Consider the following 26611-nt stretch of genomic DNA (forward strand, 5'->3'; position numbering starts at 1 on the left):
CGTTTGTTTTACTCAAGTTAATACTTTGTTATGCTTGCATCGTTAGATATTAACAATAATGATAAACTTTCATCATTTGCAAACAAAAAGATGGTCAAAAAATTTTAAACACTTGAAAAGATTATAGGAAAAAAATTAAGTACAGAATTCTTAAGCACTGGTAGATAAGTAGAATTTAAATTACTCTAGAGCGTTAGTCATTCAATCTGTGAAAAAAAAACAGTGTATTTACATTCGTTTTTTTATTATTACTAATTATAACTTAGCGAGACAATAAAATTTAACAAAAAGTTAATAAATGAATAATTAATAAGTTAAATTAACAATGTTAATAATTCAAAACAATTAATGAATTAAATTATATATGTTAACATATAATTTAATTCATTAATTGTTGTGATTGACATTGTCAATTTAATTTATTAATATGTATAATTAAATTATAGATTATTCATTATTGACATTGTCAGTTTAATTTATTTATACATATATAATCAAATTACAGATTTTCATTCTTTACTTTTGACATAATTATTTTATATTCAATTATTCCTTTATACTCAATATGTTCATGACTCTTTGTTAATAAAAATATCTAAGAAGTTAAATAATTTATGTTCTATATTTTGGCAAGTTTAAATATTTCTCTTACGTAACATAACACTGCTTTTGAAACCTACAATCCGTGTTTTCGTTTAATTAAACTAGAAGTGCAGTACATTAGTATATGGAATTGATTTTATGTAAATTTTGAGAAAAATATATGTTCTCTTTTTACGACCGACTGCTGCCAAACTTCGGTTGGCAAAAACCGAGGGGGTATGCGTTTCACGGAAGTGGATTGGTTGCAACCAAAGAGATCTCCGTAATTACAATATACGAGTATATCCTTATCAACTTTTGGCTGCAGACTTCTTATTAATCAAGCTTTACAGCACATAACTATTACGCGTTTGTACGCACGTTGTGTAATTTGCAATTTCTTTTTAAAGCTAAGAGAACGCGATAATTTACATTACGCTTGAATTTTTACTCAAAGATCTCGGAATCGTCAAAATTGTAAAGGTGGCAGTCTTGCAAAGAAACGTACAATCGACCAGGATTGTCGGATGTCATTACATCAATTTATCTTCGAGCCCGATTTCGAGAAACGTTCCGCCGGAAAACGTTCCGAGAAGCGAGCAGTTATAAGTGAATAAACAAGCAAGTCGCTCCGCGCGGCATTCCTCGCCCCACCCCGCCATCGCCAACCCGAATGTCGTCGCGTTGTTATTTACCCTTGATTGTTTTGGTCGCGCGACCTGCTCCGCACGGGCGCACACCGTGTCCGCAGTATATTAAGGTACGAGCACGCATAAGCAGCTCCAACCGAAGCGTCTCGATTACTTACCGTGTCAAGAAATGTAGCCAGCAAGACGTGCGTGGATCAGATTTTTTAAGTAATCGTGCTTATCGATTCGATGTACTTATCGATGCGGAGCGTACGACTAATCGATTGTTAAACAGTCGGTTCTCCTACGCCGGCTCGTCAGTCGCCCCCGAGTACCGGCACGGTTGCGTTCGATATCTGTTATTGATCGCGGATCGAGACAATAATTCGCCGATAGGAGGGTTGAGCGGCTCCAGGGACGGGCTCGAGGATCTTCCCCAGCATCGTCCGATGTCGTGGAAGTGGTCACGGACGATAATCGGTCCTCGCGAGACGAGACAGGAATCGCGGAGTGCTGCGTTTCGATGTAATTGCGTCGCAAGCGTCGCGTCGCGTCGCGTCGTGTGTGAGGGAGATGTGTTTCGACGGGTAAAGGACGGAAAGAACGCGTGTCGAAGGTGCGTGGCGAAAGTAGAAAAGGTGAGAGAAGTAGTGTGGTAAAAAGTTCTTGGAAGTGCCTCTATCGGAGTGACGCGTCGCAAAAATTTCGGAGTGTTACGTCACGCGCGGCGAGTAGCAATGGCGGACGGGGTGAGGGGGGAGCAACGTCTCTTCCCGGGCGATTTCCAAGGAGCTTCCGATGCCGTGGAAGTGGTCGCGGACAGCAATCGCGTCCTGGCGAAATGAAAAAAGCGTCGTGGACGGCGCGACGCCGGCGATCGCATCCTGGTGAAACGAAACGGACGTCGCGGACGGTGATCGCGTCTTGGTGAAACGAAACGGAACAGATGTCGCGGAGTGCCGCGTTTTGGCGGAAATTGCGTCGCGTTTTCGGAAGTGTGTGTGCGAGATGAATGTGAAGAGTTTCGACACGTGGGAAAGAAAGGACGGAAAGGACGCGTATCGAAAGGTGCGTGGCGAAAAATGCATATCGAAAGCACGAGGCGAGAAAGGGGTGTGTGGTGAAAAGTGTTTGGAAGTGTTTGTAATGGAATAATGACTCTGAAAAAATTGATGTTTACGTGGACACGCGGCGAGCAATGGGAGCGGACGAGGGGAACGTATTTTTTTCCAACTTCTGAACGTGATCATCGAAAAGTAAGTCGTAATACAAAGTATATATACTTTGATATAAGAATTCCTCGCAAATTACGGCGAATAAAATGAATTGGAGTAAATTGGAGTAGAGAGAATTTTCTCTTAGAATTTATTTTAAATATTGTGATAGTGGTGAAACAACGTGAACTTTAGCGATTTTTATTATTTTTACTTTTAGTATAACTTGATTAAATTTTAATAAAATATAATTTAACTACTTTGTTACGTTAAATAATTTTAAATTTTATTAATATTCTTAAGAAAAGAAATTTTTTTTCAGAAAAAAATTCTGAAGGTTCTAAAGTTTTCTTAAGAATTCTTTTTTTAAAAAATTTTCCTTTCTTAGAAATTTTAATAAAATTTAAAAACATTTTGTAAAACAAAATAATTTAATTATATTTTGTTAAAAAATTTTTAGAATTTTTATCTTATAAAAATTTAAAATTTTTTCTAAAGAAGAAAATTCTAAAAATTCTAAAAAAATATAATTGAATTTTAGTTTATTATATAAAATGGTTTTAAATTTTATTAAAATTTTCTTAAGAAAAGAAATTTTTTTTAAGAAAAAAATTCTAAAAATACTAAAAATTTTCTTCAAAATTTTTTTCTTAAAAAAATTTTTGATATTATATAAATTCTAGTATTACGATTCTTTAAATAATTTTAGTAAAAAAAGTTAGATTTTTATTAAATATTTATTATTTATAATTTTGGATTAAAATTGAATAGCACGGAATTGTTCGGCGTTATCTATGAAAAATATATAAAATTACGTGTACATATAATTGTGTATCGTGACTGAGTTCATTTCGTTATTTTCAGAATTATTGACGATTGAAATATTATATGTATTCGAAATTTGAAAAATATTTCGTTGTTTGCTTTATATTATAAACAACATTGATAATCCAGTCTTATAAAATCTACGCTTTTCCGATAAAATATTTTTCTTTCCTAATAAAATTTTTAGATATTATTAAGCCAAATTATACTTTTTTCTTATAAAATTACAGAATGTTTTTCTTAATTTTTTTATAAATTAAATGCATTAATTATAGCCAATTTAAAGGAAATATCAAATTTCAGTCATTAACCAAAGCAGAAACATAAATTTCCGGAAAATTTTCAGGAAATATGAATGAATTCTTTGTATCATTCTTTGTACCAGTAGCAAATTTTCAATTATTCTATTGCAAATTTTCATGCATTGTTAAAGAAGAGAAGATGAGATATTATTCTGAAATAACTGCATACGAAAACTCGCGTCATTACCATTAGTTGTCCCATATTATTCCATCCAACGGTTCGTTTGAAAATTCATAGAACGTACGTACGGCATTAATATAGTTGTAGAGTGATAAACCGTCGTCCCACGGTTCCTCTTTCTCACAGGACAGATTTGCTGGCCTTAAATCGTGACTACGGTCCAGAGCTGCCAAACCGTGTGCGAAAACCTGTACGCTATCGTACACCAAAGCTGGTTCTGCCTGAAACATACGTTTCCTTTTTACGAAAGTTCGTGCTTTGCGTTTTGTACCAAAAAGTTTTAGCGTCAGCTAAAAAAGCTTTGAAAGAACTGTGACAGAATTTTTGCTTGTACTGATGCAAATATAGATCGAGCTAACTTAAGATTAAATTGTAACGAGACTCGTTTTCAATTCTGTTCTTATCTTAACGCTCGACCGAATAATTATTATTCATACTTGTTAGCATCCACGTTAAGAGTTTCTGTTTCATTTTATAGTCAAAGTTTGTTCTTTAAGATTGAATATTAAACGCATCCAGGATATGAAACATTGATCTTATTAAAAATTAATTACATGAAAATTCGCGGAATTTAAAATCATAGATTGATACGTCTCTAATTTAGCAATTGTTGAAATTATGCTTCTTTCTTGTTAAATAGAATATTGAATTTAAAATTTGATTTTGTGGTAGCGTGAGTACGAAAAAAAAAAAAAATAACGAAGGAGTGCATTTAAATATATCGATCTTTTTATATTAATATTTTAGAGGAGAGAATTCTAGATAGGGAAGTAAATTCAGGAAAGTAAACTTAGCTATTTCAGCAAATAGTGACCATCTTCGAAGTCCTTGAGAGAAAACCGTGCTTGGTACGCTCAATTGATCCGAATTAATGACATTGCGGCACTGGCCGCGGGCGAAACTCACTTAATTACTGAAAGGCTGACAAAGCTTGAACTGGACAGGCTCTGCTGACCAATTCGAGCCGTTCGACTTTTCAATTCCCTGTACTTTTAGTCTATATTTGTTCAAAGCTAGCTTTTACTATGATTCAGATACTATTTTATAATTACTTGTAATTCTTATTGTATTTTTGGAAATATTATCCACTTTAACATTCAATATTCTCTGAAAGAGGCATTGAATGTTAAATCTAGTTTAGATTTGCATTTATCTCGGTTTTGAGAATACTATTCTATTTATAATTTTATGCATTTTATGTATTTTTAATGCATATTTTATATACATGTACATTTTCTGAATTTTCAAGTAATATGAAAATTATTTGTAAAATTCTATCCGAAATTCTGATATAAATTACAATTCAAAATACACTTTATATTTTACATAATTTTTCATAAAATTTACTAACAAATTTTTTGATCTTAATTTTTTTTGTTAAAAAATATATTAAATGGTCAACACAATTTATTTAACTGCACAGTAAAATTTTCGAAGATTAAATTATTTGTCAAAATCAAAAGTGGATTTAAATTAAAAGCTTAATGTAAATTTTTTTTAATATTCAGGAATTTACATGAATGTCGCATTAAGGATATTTTACTGGAATTATTTTAATTTCTACTGCGCACATGTATTTAATAACATTGGCTCACTAATTGCAATGTACATAATTAAAGAAGATGGATTGGAAGATGTCACTTGATACCCAAAAAATAGTCCGCATAGCTTTTAGCATGAGTTTATTTCAAAAATGTCATAAAAATCATTGCACTACGCTATATTGGGAGGATAAAAATATTTCATTCTTTATTGCATAAAATTTGAAATTTCCACCAACCTGAATGACTCCCGTTTTATTCAGAATAGCATGTCCAATCGCTGGTTGGAAACGCTCCATCTGCTTGAGTACTTCAGCAACTTTGGGCTCTTCGAGATCCACCAAACGAAAGGCGGTCATATTCACGCTATTATATTTAAAATCTTCTAGATCAAACGTTTCTATATCCTGTAAAAACAAATGTACCAAAAAATTTGCTTATTTTAAAATTCAAATTTATATTTGATATAATTTGTATTTAATCTAACCGAAATAATGTATATTTGAAAACTTGACATACTTTTTAGAGAAATTCTTAATGAATAACAAAACTCAGGAAGATTATCAATAATAGATCAGATTAAAATCGATAAAAATGAAAATATTAAACACAAGGATGAGAGTCAATATTGATCTACAGCGGATCTTGGTGCCGAATAGTAACACAGGTCTGAAAATTTTGATTTTTATTTATTGTTTGGAAAAGAATAGTTTTTTGTAGCTTTTTGAATTCATAAGTTTTACGGATCAGATAGTAAATATTTTTATATCAGATTTTTGAAATAATTGAAGTTGAAATCATAAAACCGAAAAACATATTTTTGACCGTCTTTTTATATTCGTAAATCCGATGTTCTAATGATTTTGAAAAGAATTCATATTAAAGCATAAAAATTTGTACTTTAAAACAAAAATATCAAATCTTTTAGCCGGCGTCATCGAACCTTTGACGTGTTTTGTTTTTCGGGTGGGTGTAGTCGCACGATGTCAAGTAGAACGATTGCCTCATGCTGTTCCAGTGTGAAATACCATGGCAAATAGTAAAAATGTCAATACTGGATTTAATATAAAAAATCATATTTCATAGTTTTTTAACGTTGTTTTTCAAAAATTGTTTTAATAAATGAAAAAGGTATTGTCGTAACAAAAAGCATCTTCAATTCAACGTATTACATCCATTATTGAAATATTTACTATGTGCACTGATTCCTCACCGTAACTGCATGAATCGTTCTATTTGACAACGTGCTACTACATCACTCCTACAAAGTGCGTCAGAGTTCGATGATAGCGGTTGTTCAAAAGGTTCAATATTTTTATTTTAAAGTGCAACGTTTTGAGACCTTTTCAAAATCTCTAACACGTCAGATTTACCAACTACGAATTTTTTAGAAACGTGCTTTTGAAAATTTCAACTACATTTATCTCAAAAACTTGACGCGATAAAGCATTTTCACTCACGGATTCAGATTCAGCGCATCAAAAACTAAAATTATAAAAATTATAAAAATTGTAAAAATTCATATGAAAATTATTATTAGATACTAAAATTTGCTTTAGACCGATATTGGATCTCTCGTTTTTATATTTAATAGGCTTAATTTTTAAATATTAAAATCACTGATGTATTTAACTTAAATAGTAATAAGTTTCATTAATTAGATTGAACGAAGGGTAGATCTAAAAGTCAAATTATGATTTCATCTATTGAAAACGTCATTTATTGTTAATATTCTGCAAAAATAGAAAAAAAAGGGAAATTTCTTCTAGGTCAACTTATCTTCTGCAAATAGAGAGGATTATCGATTTATTCAATATCTTCAAATAATAAGAAATTTGACGCGGATGTGACAGACAGTATTTAAAAAAATGTAACTGGGCTAAGTTTTTTCCACTCGCGGCATAGTTACGAAGCAAGCCGACTAAATTGAAGAAAAATGAGGCGGTTCCAGCGATTCTCGTCATCGTCGTAATTGCAATCGTTATAGCGTAACCAATCTCGACTAGCCTCGCCTGGGGAACCCCCGAGAGAGTATGATTTATAATTATACGGTGATGCATCGTTCGCGACGTAGATCGTTAAAGTAAATAACGCGACTTCTCTATAGGGTCATTCACCGACAACTGCGCAGCTGCATAACAAGTCGGTCGCAGGTAAAGCTCTGCGTTTCCGTTCTTAAGCGGTTTCTTTTTTCATCCCTTTTATTACTACTTACTGTTCCTTCCTTTAACCACTTTACTGTATCTCATCCTTGAATCGTGACATCGTTTACCGTCGGGAGAAAGTTACGTAATATTGTTTGAAAATGATTTATTTAGGAATACGCGAATATACCCACCGTATGAATTTAATGAGAGGTTCGCATCTCAGGAGTACATTAAACTTTTTTACGAGATCGCATGCAACTGTGAATATTTGAATCAATGTTGGACTATAACAAAGTTTTTTCATCTCGTTAAATTTATCTATTGACCAAAATGCTTTTTAAAAGTTTTCAAAATTGATATAGTTTTATCGATCTCAGATTTCGATATTGCAGACACAGGATATTATTACATTTTTACACATTATTACTGCTCTATTGTTATTACAGTGCTACTGCAAGGCAATCACTTTCATAAAGTTTTAAAGTACCCTTAATATTATAATTGATTCTGTGAATAATATCATGAATTGTTATAGGATCGTATCTTTATAGATTATTACATGCTTTAAAATCCCAGCAAACATAATAATGTATTAATAATCAAAAGTATATTTTTATTACGAACAACGTCAAGTAACCTATAACGTACGTCTCTTTTACATTTATATTTTCAATGTCGTCTTAATTGCGTTGTATTTGTTATATCTATACACACACACACAGAAAAGAAGCATTTAGCGATGAGAGGTACCAAAAGATTTTATTTCTATCTCCGTTTTATAAATATTTAAAAATGTTTTAATTTTACTACACAGTATTTTGATTTAAAATATAAAAGTATTTAGAACTGAAATATTTAACAGTTTTAAATAGTTAGCGTATTAAATTTAAAATATTATTTAAAACTAAAACAGTTTTAAGTATTTAGAAAACGGAGATAGAAATAAAACGTTTTAATATTTTAAAATTAAATACCTTTTTTAGTGTCTCAGATATATTATATGTAATGACATAATTTATATAACATAAATTATATATTATTATTATTATTATTATTAATTATATATTATTATTATTATTATTATTATTAATTATATATTATTATTATTATTATAATTACTACATGTCTTGTTATATCTATATAATTACAGCCTAAAATTATTAAGCACTTATCCTTTTTTTGTTGTTTATCTAGTAATATCGGTAGAAACTGAAACTTTATAATTACATTTATGAAAAAAATATGTTAAAAAAAATATATTTTATATATATATATTAATTTTTTAATGACTCTACTGAATTGATCCAATCAATAAAATTTATTTTACTTGTAAAGTATATGTTTGGTTGAAGATTTTTTAGACGAATTTTAAATAATGTCATCGATACATGGCATTTCGACTTTTACATTCCATTGATAATATGTTTTGGTCATTAATTACGTAACTAATTGACGAGAAATTCATAATAAATCGACATGATCATGTTTGTTGGGATGATCACAAAATTAAAACAAAATTATATTAAATATCTTTCTAAAAGAATAATTTATTTAATCTCAATATTATTTATATATATTAGATACCGCATTCCAATTTAGTCTGGTTAGATTTCCACTAATATAAAACAATCGCTAATCAATAATCGTAAAATAAGCTCTATAAATCACTCTATTGCTTCTGAATGCTATATTGTTTGATGGAATATACATGTGTACATATATATATATCTTTTTACATATGCATACACACACACACACACACACACACACATATGTACGTATATTATGCTACTTCCTAATGGAATATAATACAATACCGATATTGAATCAATGATACACGTGTTCGAGAGAGAGAGAGAGAGAGGGGGGGGGGAATATGAGTTTCCGTGCTATAATTATCTTGTTGTTAATATATGTTGATCTCGGACTAATAAACCATCTAGCTGTCGGAATGTAACAGTGGTGTCAAAATGTTCTGTTGTACATCCAAATATATCTATTAGTGTTACAAATTATCTCATTGTTTCTCGCAATTAGAGATTGATTGATGGCAAGCCTGTCAAATAGACCGTACTGCAGAAATCATTCCAAATTCGGCACTGACGTTACTATCATCGATTAATCAGAATATATTTGCAGAAAAGTAGTGGTATCGAATAGTGGTTCAGTTTTGTGTACAGGTCTGTCGTTACGAGCTGCAAAATTCGAAAGGGACATTGCGGAAAACATGTCTCGTGCATGCATGTACGGAATATATATGTGCGAGTGTAAACGCATCAACGAAGAACGTAGTTCTCTGTCTCTTAGTATATATACATTTAGCTTGTGTTTGCATGTCATAACTTTGGCTAGCCGCGGGGTTTGTACGCGTTGTTAGCTCCATTTAAGATAGAAATTTCTGTCGAATGAGACAACAAATTTGAATTCGGGTTTTGCGGTTCAAAAGGTGGAGAGAGTGACGATATGTCAAAGAAGAGAGTACTAAACGAGAGTAGGGATTCGCGTGGCGATGCAAACGAACTTTCAGTGATATATGTCAGTGTATATCTGATATGCATCACCTCGCTCACCTGTGCAGATCTAATTCCTATCATCGTCTGTGCGTCAGTATGAGGTAATACACATAATAAGCTGTACGGAGTGTACAAAGAGAAGCGGGGTCGACAGGAGCGCGAGGTATGTCAGTTATGAAGATGATGAATGGAACACTGCAAAGCAGTAGTCTCGTCTACAACCATTCCCATATGCGTTTGAAAGAAGTGCTCTTTCTTATTTCTTAAACGATATTACGCGACATTACGTGCCCGATAAATGTCGAATGAAATAAATCCTCACCCGCACTGTAATCTAACATTGTGATTTATTTACGGGGACCTTATTAATGAACGATTAACAATTTTCACTATGATAATACACTTAATTAAACAAACGTTCTATTATATTCAATAGATATACAAGATTTATTGCCCATTATTAATTATCTATTACAATACGTTAACGTAATATTCAAACATAGAGTGAATAGAGCTTTGAACCAAAATGTAATTCGTAATGTAATTATATTAATATAAAAATACAGATAAAGAAAGAAAAATTACATTTAAGAAATTACTTAATTTAATAATTCTCTCATAGCATATTGAAATGTTTTGTCAGTACAAATATAGTAAAATTTTATAGAGAAGATAATAACATAATTGAGTAAAAATATTATGATATCTAAAATTCTTAATATTGTTACAAGTTTGACTTGGTCAGTGATATTACGCATGCAAATTTAATCTGAATAGTTTTAATATGCACTGCATATATATATATATTCTCCTTTCTTTGTTTAAAGCTGAACATGAAGATGTACTTACAAAGGTTGTGAACATGTAATGGTATCTGTAGTCGTTCATTTGTAGTTGCAATATCTGTAACAAATTAAAAATGAAATTATATAGTGTTGTGTGCTCGCCCTGAGGAAGCGACTAATATCGATTCGCATGAGGCAATCGATGTGCGCAACAATATGTATATTTGGAGAATCTCTTAATTAAATATTAATTATGCTTGATTACTCGATTAAACGGATATTCTAGTCTATTTATCTATTTTTTCGGAATTTTTTTTAAAGAACTGTTACACACCATGTTCTTCTTTACACATTTATTTATGAATATTTACATCTATTTCTTTACACATTTATTTGTGCATATTTAGTAAATATTTACAAAATTTGGCATGGCTAAGTTTATTAATTTTTTTATGTTACCTAAATTTAAAGAAAATACATGTTTCATGTCTAATATGATTTTGTAAAAACTATTGAATCTATTGATTTCTATTTTTGCGTATGTGTAAAATACATTTTTGTTAGTTATCTCAATTTTAATGAAAAATATTACAAATTACTAAAATGACTTAAATGTTAATTAAATGGTTTTAAACTAATATCAATGTTTTTAAAAAATTCATTTAGCTATTGATTTCAACTTATCTGTCGCAATAATTCTTGTTCAAGCCATAAATATAAGACATTTTACATATACACAAAAGTTGAAATTGATGACTTCAACAGTTTTTTTAGAAATCATGTCAGCCTCGATAAATGTGTTTATCTGTAAATTTGTGTAACTAAAACTAATAAAAACTACTAAACATTAAGCACATCGAAATGTGTAGATATTTACTAAATATGTACACAGACGTATAAAAGTGTAGAAAAATATGTGCAGCTGTTTTCTTTAAAAAAGTTCTCAAAGACCGGGACACTTTTTCGCACTGTAGAGTAAATATCACCTTAATACGTACTATGTCATTGAAAGTAAATTTTATATTGCTATATTTTATTACTTCGAAAATTGATTCGACGCGCCAGTATTTTGACAATATAATTTTACAACGGCTCTCGTCTTAGACACTTTGCACATGTTTTATGTACATAACACGTTATCTTGCGTATATATTTCAGTATGAACATTTGCAAGACAAATATTACGTCGTCTATCGTTATTCCACTCCGTATACCGTAAGGATATTGATATTGCACTCTTTGTAGTTCGACATAATTCGTCGTTTTTCATTCTCCGTGGTAAGGCCACGACCATATATATAGATCGATCGAGCTGAGATGGGAGCGCGTCAGATAAAAGAGGTCTTGCACGGATCTGGCCGTGGAAAAACCAGCTCGTGGAAAGGAAAAGCGGACGCGGGACGAAACGGGCGCGCGAGGTTAAAAGGATATACGAGAACCGTTGCATGAAAGCATGGACGTTTTTTGATTACTCGACCGGTCGAGGGTTATCCTTGTAAATTCTCGAGGGACGCAACATGCAAATAACGGACTTGCTTCGACCGCATCTAAAGCAAGATTGCTTCTCGGAGTTTCCGACAAGGTGGGAAACGAACGGAATCTAATCTCTGTTGCTTCCAATGTATTTACAGTCTTTAAATTCGCGAACGAATTTTACCATCATTTCCTGATTATGTCCTGTGCACTATCTAATGCACAATTGTTCTATTTTCTGTTTGATATTTATCTGCAATTGTAATAATAATGATCTCTTTGTTTATTTGTTAGTATTCTTCTGCCGCACGCGTATATAATTAATCTTGTTTAGTTAACACGCTTTGTCAATTATGAACTAGTTAATTTATCGCATCAAAGTTAGTTCTAACATTCTGTACCTTTTACGTCAACAGTATTTATATGAGAACAGCATATAATTACGTTACATACATTATGCAGGACCAACCGGACGTGGTCGTAATTTTATTTTGTATTTATATTGCACATTTTATCGCAAATTAAACACTGAATAATTTATAGGTTATTGTCCCATATTCGTTACGTACATGAATTACGACATAAGCCGCGATTTTTCTCACTGTTTCATTGTATCGACATATTCTAAGTCATAATAAATTTCGACGTTTCAGCAACATATTATCTGCATAACTGAGAAACGAGTCGATCGCGTATTTCAATGGTGAACAATCGGGGCGTATATTTCCAGCACGTTGATCACTTGCCCGATTATGCAAATTTTTCTATTTGTCGGCTGTGCACGCAGCAACGTTTCCAAAAGTGTCGGAAATTGTGAAAAACATTGAGTGCTTTTATCGTTTCAAAGCGGCGCAAAAATAGCATGTGATTTTCATGAGTTATTTTCATCGTTTGTTTTGTTACCATCTGACAATTCATGCAATTTAATTTCACGATTTGCTGATTTGCGTCATCTGTTCATGCAAATAAGTGATTAAAATATTTTGAAGCTGTTGTCATCGCATGCTCATGAACACGATACATAATATTTAATATAAAAATTATTATGATATTGAATAGAATACGTGCGATAAATAAATTGTATAAGATAATATAAAATATACATTAATTAAGAAAAGAGATATTGTAAATACATAAACTGTTAAAATTGTTTTAAAATATGATGAAGTTTTTGTATGTCTCAGTATACACTGATTTACGTATTATTGATGTATTTCTTTATTACTTGTAAAACATTTTTGAAAAACAATTTATTAAATATGTCAGGAATCCTTTTTAGATATCTTCATAACATATTAATTTTCATTACCTTATGATATTTTCTATAGAGGAGGAAGGGGGTAATATAGCACCCATTTTCATTTTGTTGTATAACTTTGTTACTAATTAATATTTTATATTGAAATTTGAATGATTATATTCGTTAAAATGTTGTTTAACATATTCTAAACTCAAAGTAATAAAATATTTATTATTTAGAATTTATAAAAATGTGACGCACTGCATAATGGAAACAGAAAAGTGGTAATATGACTAACCCAAAAATAAATTTAAAAAAATTGTTTAGTTTAAAGAACACACAGTAATTTGTTACAAAATTATATTATATTTATAATTTTCCATTGTTCAACATTTTCCTGATTTAGAATTTTTCCACATTAAGAAACATTAAAGATATTATTAGAGATATTATTTTATCCTTTTGTTTAATATTAAACAACAGGTATAAAATCATATCTCTTAATTTCTGAAAACACAGTCTTCTAGAGTAATAACTGATTCATCAAAGAAATATTGCGATCAAAATTTCGCTTAAAAAGTCATATTAACAAAATCTCATCTTATTATTTAACTTTGCATAACTCGAAATGTGAATAAAACGTAAAAAAAAGCACTTGAGTGTATATACATGCATCCGTATGATAATATACTCATATACTTAAAAACCATGAGGAAGTATGTGTAATTAAGTGTGTAATTAAACGTACCGTAAAAAAGTTTCGAAATGCTCAAAAATATAAATGCCTTATAACAATTATCAGCTTTATGTATTTAGCTCTAAAAAACAGGGCTAAAAATTAAATAAATAATTCCATAAGCAATTAGAATTCATCATCTCATAATGAAGATAATAGGGGTAGCCGTAATGTTCCAAGTAGCCATAATACCCTCTTTTTCTCTATAATTCAAATATCGCTGAAGAAATTCTTAAAAGTCGTTATATTCATTATTAGATATAATCCGATGAATAATTTAAGTACGAGAATCCTGTATAAAATTCAATTCATTGCTCTGCTTCGCAAAGTGCGCGTATTGTAAAATGCTTTAAGATACTCTTTAGCAACATTTTTTTTGGACATCGCCGCCCTTCTTTCAGCATTTCCATTTCGAATCGAGAGCTAGAAGGTAACAAGAAACGATGCTTCGTAAGGAAAAAGTGCATTGCGCAGTCGCCATTAATCCTAATTGCAAAAGTCCTTTTAATCTCCTAGTACCGGGTCCTTTTGCATGATTCCGGAAAGTTATTTACGAGCTGCGATGTGACCCGCGCGTGTACAGATCCTCTGCCTGCTCTTTCTTTTTCGCCATTTTACATCCGGTAAACATGTTTTCCGCCTGTACGACTGTATTGAACCGCTGTTCTTATGCGTATCATTCTCAATGCGGTTTTAACGATTTTAACGATATCTACAAGAAGTTTTGGATATGTATTGAAATAACGTGTCACACGGGAAAGGAAACGATTATTTATAATCCACGTGTTCGCCTAAACTGCGCTGAGAAACAAAAAGTTGTTGACTATAAACTTTTCAACTCGATTAAATTCTTTCTGTTCAAGTATTTATGTACCTGACTTAAACTTGACTACATAAATACTTGAACTAAAGAAGTTTGAAATAGAGAACTTATTCAACCGATAATGTGAAAACACAATATAAACAAAGCCTTTAACTAAAGAAGTTTAATCAAGTTGAAAAATTTAGTCAAGTTAACAACTTTTTTCTCAGTGTGCATCATATTACTCACGTTCATCGATTCGCATTTTTTGCGTGCGGATTTCTTTTCTAGTTCTTCAAATAATTGCTAGTAGTTCGCGAAAGAACGAAATGAAAGATTTCTCATTGATGGAGTTCTAACATTTTTTTTTCTTTTATTAGACGAGTCTTTTATTAGTTGAAAAAGAACGTTTTATTATCACACATCGGTTCTGTTCATTTCAGATACGTTTATCGACTTCAGATACAATTTCAGTTATTTATTATGAGACAGATATACGGTCAAATTTTGCAAGGAAAAAGATTGACGAAATGTAAAGAGAGCTAGAAAATGAGTATATTTTTAAAAACAGATTGTAACTGTAATAATAGAAGCTTAATAACAGCAGAGATTTTACATTTAATTTATTGATATTTACAAAGATCAAATTCTTAAATAATGGCGCTAGTAAATTTTAATGATTTACGTTGACACGATCGTTGTTTTTTTTTTGTTACAATACTTTATGTTTTATTACAAAAAAATATGTCCATATATCCATTCAAATAAAGCAACCTGTCAGATTTATGATGCGAGAAATTAAATGGTGTAAACAAAATATTAAGAAATACATATGTGCCATTCCGAGTGCCATTTATATTTGAAATCTAGTTTTAACATGATGACAGACAATTAATGTATAAACAAATGGAAATTATTGATTGATGAAAGATACCGATGTTTAAATGTTCAGCCTTTGTGGAACAATGTCAAACATTGCCGATTCATTTAGGACTCACCGCTCGAAAGAATTGCTGCATGTGCGCTGGATCTGTGTCGACAATCAGCTTGAAAATCTCTTTGTGTCTGACCTCCCGCAGAACCTGCCTGTAGGAAGTAGGGCCTGCCTGACGAATGTACATTTCTGTTCTCACGGATGGCGGGGATTTCACGAGATCTTGCAGTTTGAATAGCCCTGCAAAATAGAAGAAAAATATTTTTTCACGGCAAATTGCACGCGATGCCGAGCTCACTTCATTGCATGTTTTTTTTAATATTTTTAATTTTTAAATCATTTAAATCATTTAAAGTTACGTCGTGTCAACAAGGCATTTCGAGCTGATTGACGTTGTCTGTTGCAATTGTCGCAAATACTTAATACTAAAATATAAACTCACGGCTTAACTTGTGTCGCTTTTATATCATTTATTGGACAGCGTAAAAGAACTTTTTCACGAGTTAGAATAATGAAATATTTCAGTTATTCCTAAAATCAAACAGTTTTTTGTTTGTTAACCATTTCAATGATACAATGATATAGGTTATTATTCTCAGATATATATTGTATATTGTTAGCGAGAAATGAATGGAATAATGCGAAACAATGGTGAATATTTGAGAAAATATTCTTTGCGAAGCGAAATATATAAAATGATTGATTTTTTTTCTGCATGGAATGGAGAAGCCTTTTATAATCCGTCGCTCCACTGTAATCTAACCACCATCTACGTTCTTATGGAAATAATGCTGGTTATTTTTATGGCTTCAGACATAATGTAAGAATAACAAATGGATTCTTGTACGGCAGAAATAGATAAGCTGTCTGAAACAAGCTCATCGTTTGCCAGCTGTGGCAAAAGAACGATGTGGGAAGAGAACTCTCTAAATCTGAATCAGTGGATAATTACTAATTACCAGTGGCATACTTGGCACTGATAAATCAGTGATTATTTGAATCTAAAAATCAATGAAAAGTTATTGGTAATCATTGAAAAGTTCTTACAAGTGTATTAATAAATACACTCGTAAATACTAATAAATACGCAATAGTAATTAATAAATACACGAGACGAGAAATTGATTGATTTTTTAGTTTAGATAATCACTAATTACCAGTGGCACTTATGATTAGAATTATTCATTGATAATCAATGATTATCCACTGATTTCAGATTTAGAGAGAAAGTTGTTAATTTGATTTACAAAGAGATTTGCGACTGAATCATCAAGACCGTGATTCCGATAGCAAACTTTTCATAACTACTTTTACAGCGTTAAGGGGATTTGCGAAGATGGATCTAAAAAGACATCACGACTTTTACAATTTACTTCCATCCGATTGTTCTTCGACTACTTCTTAAGTTGCACTGTCGACTCAAGATTTCTGTCGCGTGCAGGGAATTCATTACATACGTATGCGGTTACGTTTCCTGAATTCATTTCCCAACGTCAATTCACTGACGTCGGGGTTAACTTTAATCGCAGTTTGATTGATTCTTGCCTTCTTCTTCCCGTTCTAATCATAGAGAAAAGAGACAAGATAACTTGATGATATAATGTTTGGATAATTTAATAAAATACTTTCATAGATTATAGTAATTTATGGCTTCACACATACACACACACATGTATATATATTTATATATGTATATAAATTAATATAGAACGAAGGAGAAATATATATCATCGACTTAATATATTCGGCACATTAGACGCTTTCAATCTCCAGGCGACGAATCTTTTCCTTTACTCAGGAGTACAAATCTGATAAAGTCGCAAGATTCTCGGTGCAATCCCACTTTTCCGTATTTCTGAAAGAGACTTCTTGGACACCTAGATAGGTGCCGCGCCAACTTTGAGCTCGCTAATTACTCCGCTGTAATGATCGTGACGAATAGAGCGACAGCAAAAAGAGGATCGATAAACAGCTAAAGGACGACGAAAGGGAAGCAGAAGAAGATAAATTTTCTGGCGCGTTAACGAGGGTAGCCTGCAGGAGAGAGCCTGGCACTTTGAGCAAAATGTAAAAATGAAAAATGGTAAACTTCACTTTCGGAACAAATCGAGCAATTACTGCCACTTGCATACTTCTTCTCCGCTTGTATACAAGGTGTTCTTATACTCAAGAACTTAATTTCAATGACAGTTTCTTTTAATTAAGTTGACATTGATTTTTCCGGTGCTGAAATAATTTCTTTTACAATTTTCTGACATTAATAACTTGCTTATTGTAAGCGATTGAGAGCAAGTTTTTTTACAAGGTGCCGTTGAAACAAAATTATTATTTACGCTGTCCAGTTATTATTATTCAAATTAAATTTATTAAATTAAATTTATACAAACAACTCAAAGTGAAGGAAATATCTTAGGTAATAAACAGTTATAATGAAGATCGAGATTCTTCTAGTAGAATATCATATATATATATATATATGCACACACACACACACACACACACACACACACACACACACACACACACACACACATATAAAAGCGCCACGAGCACCATGTCCGACCAAGAAATGTGTGAAAGGGAAAGTAGAAAGATTGCGCAGGGTAGTTTGGTTTACAAAATTAACTCAGTAGATAGCAGTAGCTACACACAATGTTATATCTGGCAATTTATGACGGCATCGCACGATACAGAGAGAAAAGGCGGGAAAGAATCCAGGAAAAATGTATACTAGTTTTGTTCCCTCATCATTCTGATGATAACGTTTGCGTGCGAGATCTCTTGACCTCGTTAAAGTCACGGATACACACCAGTGTAGATAGAGCAAAATACTCATTTTTGTAAATCCTCAAATGTTATTGTAAAGAAGTATAATACTACTAAAAAATTTAAACTAATAAATTCTTGCTCATAAAGATTGAAGAAAAACTTTGTTTTTAATGAAGAATCAAATAAATTTGAAAATAAATGATCTATTCGAGAAATTTAAAAAAATTGTCAAAAGAAATGCAAATTTATAAGGGTACTTTATAAAAAGTAGAAATATTTTGTACTAATTCTAAGTTTAAGAATTTAATATAACAGATTCATTTAATTTCTATTAGGAAACAGCGGGAAAGTCTAAATGAGCTCGCAGCTGTGGCCATTGCTTGCTCGACCGAAATGATAATTATTCGAAATTGAAGGTGATTTTAACAATTCCTCATATTTATGCTGTTGCGTGTGTATTTATGTCTCAAAATCATTTGCATTAGCACTAGCGTGACGTTAAATCGTTCATTATTATTTCACGACGAAAAACGCCGAAAAACGAAACTTTTCACACTTGGTAAAGTTTTAACGAACTGCGAAACTAGGCGTTTCTCTCCGGCCATGAATAACTAAATGACAACGAGCGGGACAGAGGGGCCTGCCAAATTTGCAAAGTGCTCGAGAGGTTTATTCAAAATCTCGCAGCGATTCTCATTATACCCGAAGCTCGCCAATTAAACTTATTAAACTACAGTTATCGTTCAAAAATTTACAAATCCTCTTTGCTGAAACTGCAAATCGTGTCATTTCCGATTGACGTCGACGGTACTTAACATTTAATGGGCGTTTAAGTGAGTGACTATCTTTGCATGTTAAAGTTTTAACGAACTCGCGAGACAGATTTTCTCGACTGATGAATATTTAGGCGATACCAGGCCGCGGGGATGTTACATTCTCCGAGCGCGAGCTGTAGAGACGCTTTCGACGCGCGTCGCTTTTACGACGAGGATTTTTGAAACGCCTTGTCTCACTCCCCTCGTCGTGGATTTATGGCGGCTATAGACATCGAGGGGGACTTGCGCAAAAAAAAAAGCGCACTCTTTCCGTTTCCTCTCGTTTTATCGCTAACAGCAACGTTCTACTTTCGTGCTCCTGTTATACGCCACGTTACATCGTCCAATCAAGAGCGGCAATTTAGGGAAGATAAGGTCGGAGACCTCCCACTTATTCTCTCGAAAGAACTATGAGGAAAAGGACTCGTTTCGTAAACTGTAGTACACGGTAGATTCGCGATATCTGTCAACTCGGAACTCTTGAAATATTAAAAATCAAATGATACAATAGTGTTTCTCAGATTGTTGCTCGGTATGTACATGGATAGCACAAAATTTAAAATTTTTATTTTTACTTGAATAATAGCAATGAAACAAATAGTAGTTTTTCGGATATATTAAATCAAGAAATTTTTTGCTCGCAAAGATGGGAAAAAAATTTACTTCTGATTTCTACATTCTGAATAATTACTTTACCACAACGATATTATCGCGGTCTTTTTCTACCAAGGTAAATAAATGCAAATGTTTCTTCCCGTACGAATGGGCATAGACGGAAGGCATACCGGCGAATATTTTTTCTCGTATATTTTCTCTGTATGAACGGCGATAGTTAAAGTATACTAATGCGATTCGAAAAGAATGGAAATGGCGGATAACTTCGGATATTATACGTCAACGCTGCGTCGGAATTTCTATGAGTCGCCGCGGATGGTGCCAGCCGGTCGCGGAATAGAAATAGGCGCCAAGAGAAACGACGACCATGGTCGCGACCAGGGTAGGGATTAAGTCGGTGACAAAAAGTGGCGAGGGAGCGACATAGAGCAATCTCGTGAGCGGTCGTCGTCGTGAGTTTACGTCGTCGTATGTAAACGCGTGCGTTACTTCCGCGTGCGAGTGACAGGCCGACATTTTGGACTGCGGCGGGACTCCACTTCCGGCGCCTGATTCCGACGTTCTATTTGCATAGAGACGCATCACCGACACTGCTGCGGAGAAACCAAAAATAAAATAAAATAAAATAAAACGCGTATGCGTAATGAACGCGTCGGCGGTGCTAACGAGATCGCCTCTTTCGCATATATCCATGGAGGATTTTCCATGTTGCTGTTATACGACGCTCACTGACGGTCACGGTAAAATGAGTTCTATACGGTCGAAAAATCTCAAATGTCACATTAGCATTGTTTGCATTTTTGTATTTATGGTCCATCGTGTTCTGTTAGAAGCATATTTACTGTTCTCGAAGAAATTATGTGATGGGTTCAATCCCGCAATGTATGATTTATCCGTAATCAATTGTCATGCAATACAGACTCGACACATATTTGTATTCCATTAAAAAATAAGAATAAAAAGATATATTAACGCGAAGGGGAGAATTATCAAATGCATACCATTCAAGTTATTTTTGACTATGGTATACTTTCCATTTGATACTGATTTGTACGCAAATAAACGTTGGAAATTATACATTTAATTTTTTAGCTACCTATTACTACAATGTTTAACTTTTTAACTTTTTACTAATAAGAAATTAATTTATTAATTGTTAATATTTATATTAACAATTATATTAACAAAAATATATTAATATTATTAATAACTGTTAATAATAATAATAATCGACACAAGTTTTTTTGCAACATGTAAAAGGTACAATTAAGATAACTGATCGTCCAAATCGTACCTACGAGTCTTCTAAATATGTATTGTTTTTGAAAATTTAGAATTTATAAATTAAAATAATTAAAAATATAAGAAAAATATCTTTAATTAATATTTATTTTCTTAATAATTTATAGAAGTAAAGGATCAAATATTCAAAAATTAATTTATTGAATAATAGATAGTAATGAGAAGGTAAGGACGTTAATAAAACTGACTTGAATTTTTTTTGCAATTGACATATGTACATCAATTTTTATTTATATGAATTTTTAATATTATTACTTATAAATTTTAATATTATATATTGTAATAAAATTTGTGATAGTACGAGTTAATTGAAAATTTGTTTTTCTAATAAAAGTATCGGTTTGTGTAATCTTTATAAAAATTAAAAATATGTATATACGGTGAATATAATATTCTCCAATAAATCTTCTTTTATAAAAATTCAGTATAAAATTGCTGAGTTACATTATTATTACCTGCGTAAATTGTTAAAATATTAACGTCTAAAAGTTATATCTGACTTTTTAAAATATTGTTAACACATACAAAAGAAATAACAAGAAATAATGAAATTTTTATTTATATTACTTATTTCTCATTTATTTCATACTAACTGTGTCGCGCCACGTGTTTCTGTGGCTCAGTCTGGTTAAATGGAAAGGTAAGAAAAGAGAAAACGCGGTATACGATGTTTTGTGGGTATACAATTTTTATATAAAAACACGCGCCTATGCAAATGCAACGTTGTGTCAAAATTTCGAAGTATTTGTTGAAGAACTTTCGAAGATTTAAGATTTTGAATAAACGAACATTCACGTTTTATTTATATAGATTATTGTTATTAATGGTGCTTATAACAAGTAAAATGTAAGCTACTGGTACGCGTTTAAACACTCCTCTGCATTTACAATATTTTTACTAAAGTGCATTAAACATATATGAATTTACGTGAAATATATTCGAAAACTACCGCGGCAGTTTTCAGCCTCACTGCTTTGCACTTACCGTAATCTTCTTCATAGATAATAGCCACTCTTGTCCAATTTAGAAAGGAAATAAGATCCTTGAATGCTTTGTTAAGATGATCTTGTGCGGGATACAAGTTAATACTGAACTCCTTGAAAGTAGGCTCGAAATCGACCCGCGCTTCGAGGTGAGGGACATCCAGTGCTTCACATATACTCTGTATATGAGCACCTAAAAGTGGGTCAGACGGTCCAAAGATGCCTTGCACTGATCTGGATAATTGCTTGCAGGCTGTAATAAAAATTAAATGACTTGAGCAATCTAATGCCAAAATTTAACTGACACTTTAATATTAAATTAATCTACGTTTCTAACTGTATGTAATTGCATGTGCAAAATTTAATCGAGAATTTAGTACTTATTTAAAGGGCCATTTTGATAGTTTTTTTCTTAAACAGGAATATAAATATCTTATAAATTTATATATTTTAAAATTTATCAATGCATGCAAGATTGTTCTTAGAAACATTTTACTGGCGTATTATAAATAAATACGACAATATTGTGGTGCTTTAAGATGAGCGCAAAAGATATCAATGGGAGCATGAGGGCGTGCTAAAACGGAGATTGGAGAACGAAGACTGGCTCTGACATATCAATTTCATATTTCTAGATGAAGCGTACTTGGAAGCTCTGTATCATAGAAAACTGCAGTAAATTTACAATAGATTTTTTTAAATCCTTGCTACTGTTCTGCTATATTTTTCCATAATAACCTGCTAATTTAAAACAGCTCTGCAGTATTTTTAAAATTGATTATAATGTACTCTGAGATGTTTTCTTTATTAACTTTAACAAGAAGTTTATATAAATATATAAGAACAAATAATAAAATGTGAAAGAAAAAAAATTACAATAAATTGGAATAATTTTGTTTAATAGTTTCAATTTTTATTTAAATATGTAACTACGTAAAAGAGAATTTTTATTCCTGCCTCGTTTACCGATTGCACATTCTATTCATTTTCCACTTTTATGAATACAATTAAACTTATTAACCTATAAATAAATAATAATTTTAATTGAAGTTTGAAGTTTAAACAAATAAAAAAATACAAAGGATTGGTTGCCCATAACTAATATTTTAACAAATAAAGTCGATAATAACTCATTATATTACTTACGTTATGTTTTTATTTCAAACATTAAAATATCAAATTTTATGATGGATTTTAATGGATTCATTCTAAAAGCTCACAATCAATGTAGGGGCAAAATCAAATAATATGCTTGAAAAATACAGGGTTGTCATTAAAAAGTTTTAAGTGGTAATTTCTTATACTCAAAACTTTATAAAATTACATGTCCGAAACGACTTAATTTATTAAAGATACAAGGTGTTAAAGAAACTATTGCATTTTTTTTTTCAAAATTATATGGCCCCATAAAATGAGTCTTTATGTTCTTCAAACCATTATCTTTGGACATATGGTCATATGAAGTTTTCGTTTTTAATTAATATAAGGGATTATCCTTCAAAATCTTTTAAAATATTTTAATGATCACCCTGCATAATAGTTAACATGTGATATTACTGAACAACATTATCGGAAATAAACGCAATATTCGATTTGCGATTTTCCGATGCGTTTTCTCTGGTGAGCAGACGGAGAACTGATACATTCTTTTATAATGGCACAGTTTTCTCATCCATTATCCTCGAAGGAAAAGACATTCGGACTGCGACTTTACTTTTCCTTACATCGCAAATTATTCCTGGCACGCTTGTAAGGAAGAGTTGGATTTAAGGATGGATAAGTTCGATTTTGGTAGAGTATTACTACTATTTTTAAAGATTTTCTCACTCTGGCTGAATTTTATCGCTATATCCTGAATTATTCACTGGCGTTTCCATTGTGGAAAATATGCATCTGCACAAAATTTTACACAGGTTACATCATTGTATTAATATTTATTCTTATAAAATTAATCTTTTATTTGTGTATTAAATTATTTGTTTGATAATATTCAAAGTGTTGTTTATAGTATATCTTGTATTATCTTTTGTGATTCTATAATTTATTATTTAATTAAAAGTGTTTTGTTAATTCGTGCAACAATTGATTAAGAAAATAAGTTTAAGAAAATACTAATGGGGTGAAATAATTCTTGCGCAGCAGCAGCGTTGGAATACTTCGATAAAATAGATTTGCGGTTTCCTTTGCTCAAAGTAATAGAATTCAGTAACTATACTGAAATACTTTGAAGATGCCAATGACTTTGATTAAATATCTCAATCGTTCTCTTATACAGGAAAAGTCTACCACAGTATTAACAAAGATACATTGGTAATAATTTTACATAATTTATTTTTGCAATCTACTTTTGCGTTCTATTTATCTGCTTTTGAGCTTGTCCAAGACGGTTAGTCGGTAATAAAAAATATCATTTGCTGTACGTTTGACTTGAGGTTGCTGCTATTTGGCTCAAAAAACTCTTATTCATCTAATATATTTTATATGTATATTTATATTTATTATATTTATATTATATAATATATTCATATAATAAACTTTTATATTATTCTTGTTCATTTGATCAAATTGTTCGGATAATGTGTAAAAAAATGCAAACATATGATATGCCGCTTCACAGAATGCATATTTTGTTGCCGTAGCTAGTGAAATTTCTTATCACGCTACTCCAACGTTGATTAAGTTGTACGAGAAGTAAATAAGAATCATCACTTCGTTATGATATCGCAGTTCTGTTTAACGAACCGACGCTTATTTGTTTTGCGAATAATGAGTACGACAATTTCTGTACAAAGAACCTCGGAGCTTCCTTATGACTTTTACGAGCTCTGTATACTGTACCGTACAATCAGCTTTCATAATTTCACGAATTATCGTAATTAAGATAATGATGCTGCTATATATAGTTTTAAAGATACGCTTTACGTTAATTGGTACAGATATTTTGTTGAATTAGTAATCACTTTAAATTATTAACATTATTTAAAGTAAACTAAACGCACAGCGAACTTTTGTATTTTATTATGTAATTAGAAGGAATACACATTCTTCTATAAAAACGATTTTATTATGTCAACGCTATTTTTCACATAATTGACAACGAAGAAAATTGTATTTTTTTCTATTTTATTATGTGATATTTTAATATTATTCTAAACTTTAATTCAAATAAATTAAATCCTTTGCGTGCTGCTTTTTGCTGGCAGAAAGTTTAATCTAACTTTAGAAATTCTCAACGAGTATATTTGGCATTTTAGAATGTAAAAAACCTAATTAATGCGTAATTGCGATGCATTCCATATGATCCGTCGTAACGCGGTTGAAAAGGGATCCGGTAAATGTTCTGTCTCTCGTTAGTTTCGTCGTTAAAAGTTGCATAAGCAACAGGGCGCTCGCATGCTCACAAAACTTTCTCGTACAGAGATATGGCAGTTTGAGTTATCAGAGAATTAAGCTGACTGACAATGACGAGCTGTAAATCTCTTTAAAAAGCCATCGCAAAGTCGTTAGAGCAGTGGAAGAGAGAGAGAGAGAGAGAGAGAGAAAGAGAGAGAGAGAGAGAGAGGATAAGTGGGATGAGGTTGTCTATTAGGATTACGAGCGCTATGTGCGAACCGAGTCCCTCAGTAGACGCTGAAAAATATAATCCAGCGAAATAATCGCTTCGTCATTTGGTTAGCTGCACGCCATTTCTGGCCGTAGCTCTCGTAAACGGAACCTCCCATTAAAGTGTTCCACCTCGATGGCCCGGGTCGCTGCTCCTCAAAGTTATCCAATCAATTTTTCTGGTTTAGGTCTCTTCCGATTTCTGTCTTCCTTTGTTTTCTACTTTCGCGATGATCCGAGCAAAATTACACTTGTGACGTAAACTTGAGAGGAAATTTGTGCGAAATTCCATTTCTAGTGTTCCAGTTCAGGAATTGACAGGTTTTTTTTTTTTTTTTTTTTTGGTGTAACAGGAAATTAATAAAGAACTATATCTTTTATCACCAAGTAACTTACTTTCTTATAACACAAAAAGGTAAAACGAAATTTGTGTCGTGTATCCGCGGTGTTAGAGAGAAGAAAATTCCTCTCAGCATAGCAGAGAAAGTATAAACTTTTACTTCAAAATTTCTTGTTATTAACTGTTTTTGATGACGCGTCAACTTTACGTTTTTAACTACGTGAAATTACATAAAATTACAAATTGAATTTTATTAGATGTTGCCTTTTTACACTTTACT

General features: G+C 31.8%; 1 protein-coding gene across 8 annotated transcripts in view; it reads right to left on the reverse strand.

Moving 5' to 3' along the window:
* The window catches only part of LOC105202341 (glutamate receptor ionotropic, kainate 2), a 158729-nt gene that overhangs the window by 35243 nt on the left and 96875 nt on the right, over positions 1 to 26611 (reverse strand). For all 8 annotated transcript variants that reach the window (XR_005574740.1, XM_039449019.1, XM_039449016.1 and 5 more), the window contains 5 exons: positions 22390 to 22641; positions 15969 to 16144; positions 10784 to 10837; positions 5514 to 5681; positions 3802 to 3954 (listed from right to left, as the gene is read on the reverse strand). Coding sequence is in view for 7 of the 8 variants with exons in the window: in XM_039449019.1 (XP_039304953.1) it covers positions 3802 to 3954; positions 5514 to 5681; positions 10784 to 10837; positions 15969 to 16144; positions 22390 to 22641 (803 nt within the window). In the remaining variant the exon portion in view is untranslated. The remainder of the gene's footprint in view (positions 1 to 3801; positions 3955 to 5513; positions 5682 to 10783; positions 10838 to 15968; positions 16145 to 22389; positions 22642 to 26611) is intronic.

This window comes from Solenopsis invicta, chromosome 5, assembly GCF_016802725.1.
Source record: "Solenopsis invicta isolate M01_SB chromosome 5, UNIL_Sinv_3.0, whole genome shotgun sequence".
Classification (NCBI taxonomy): Eukaryota; Metazoa; Arthropoda; class Insecta; order Hymenoptera; family Formicidae; genus Solenopsis; species Solenopsis invicta.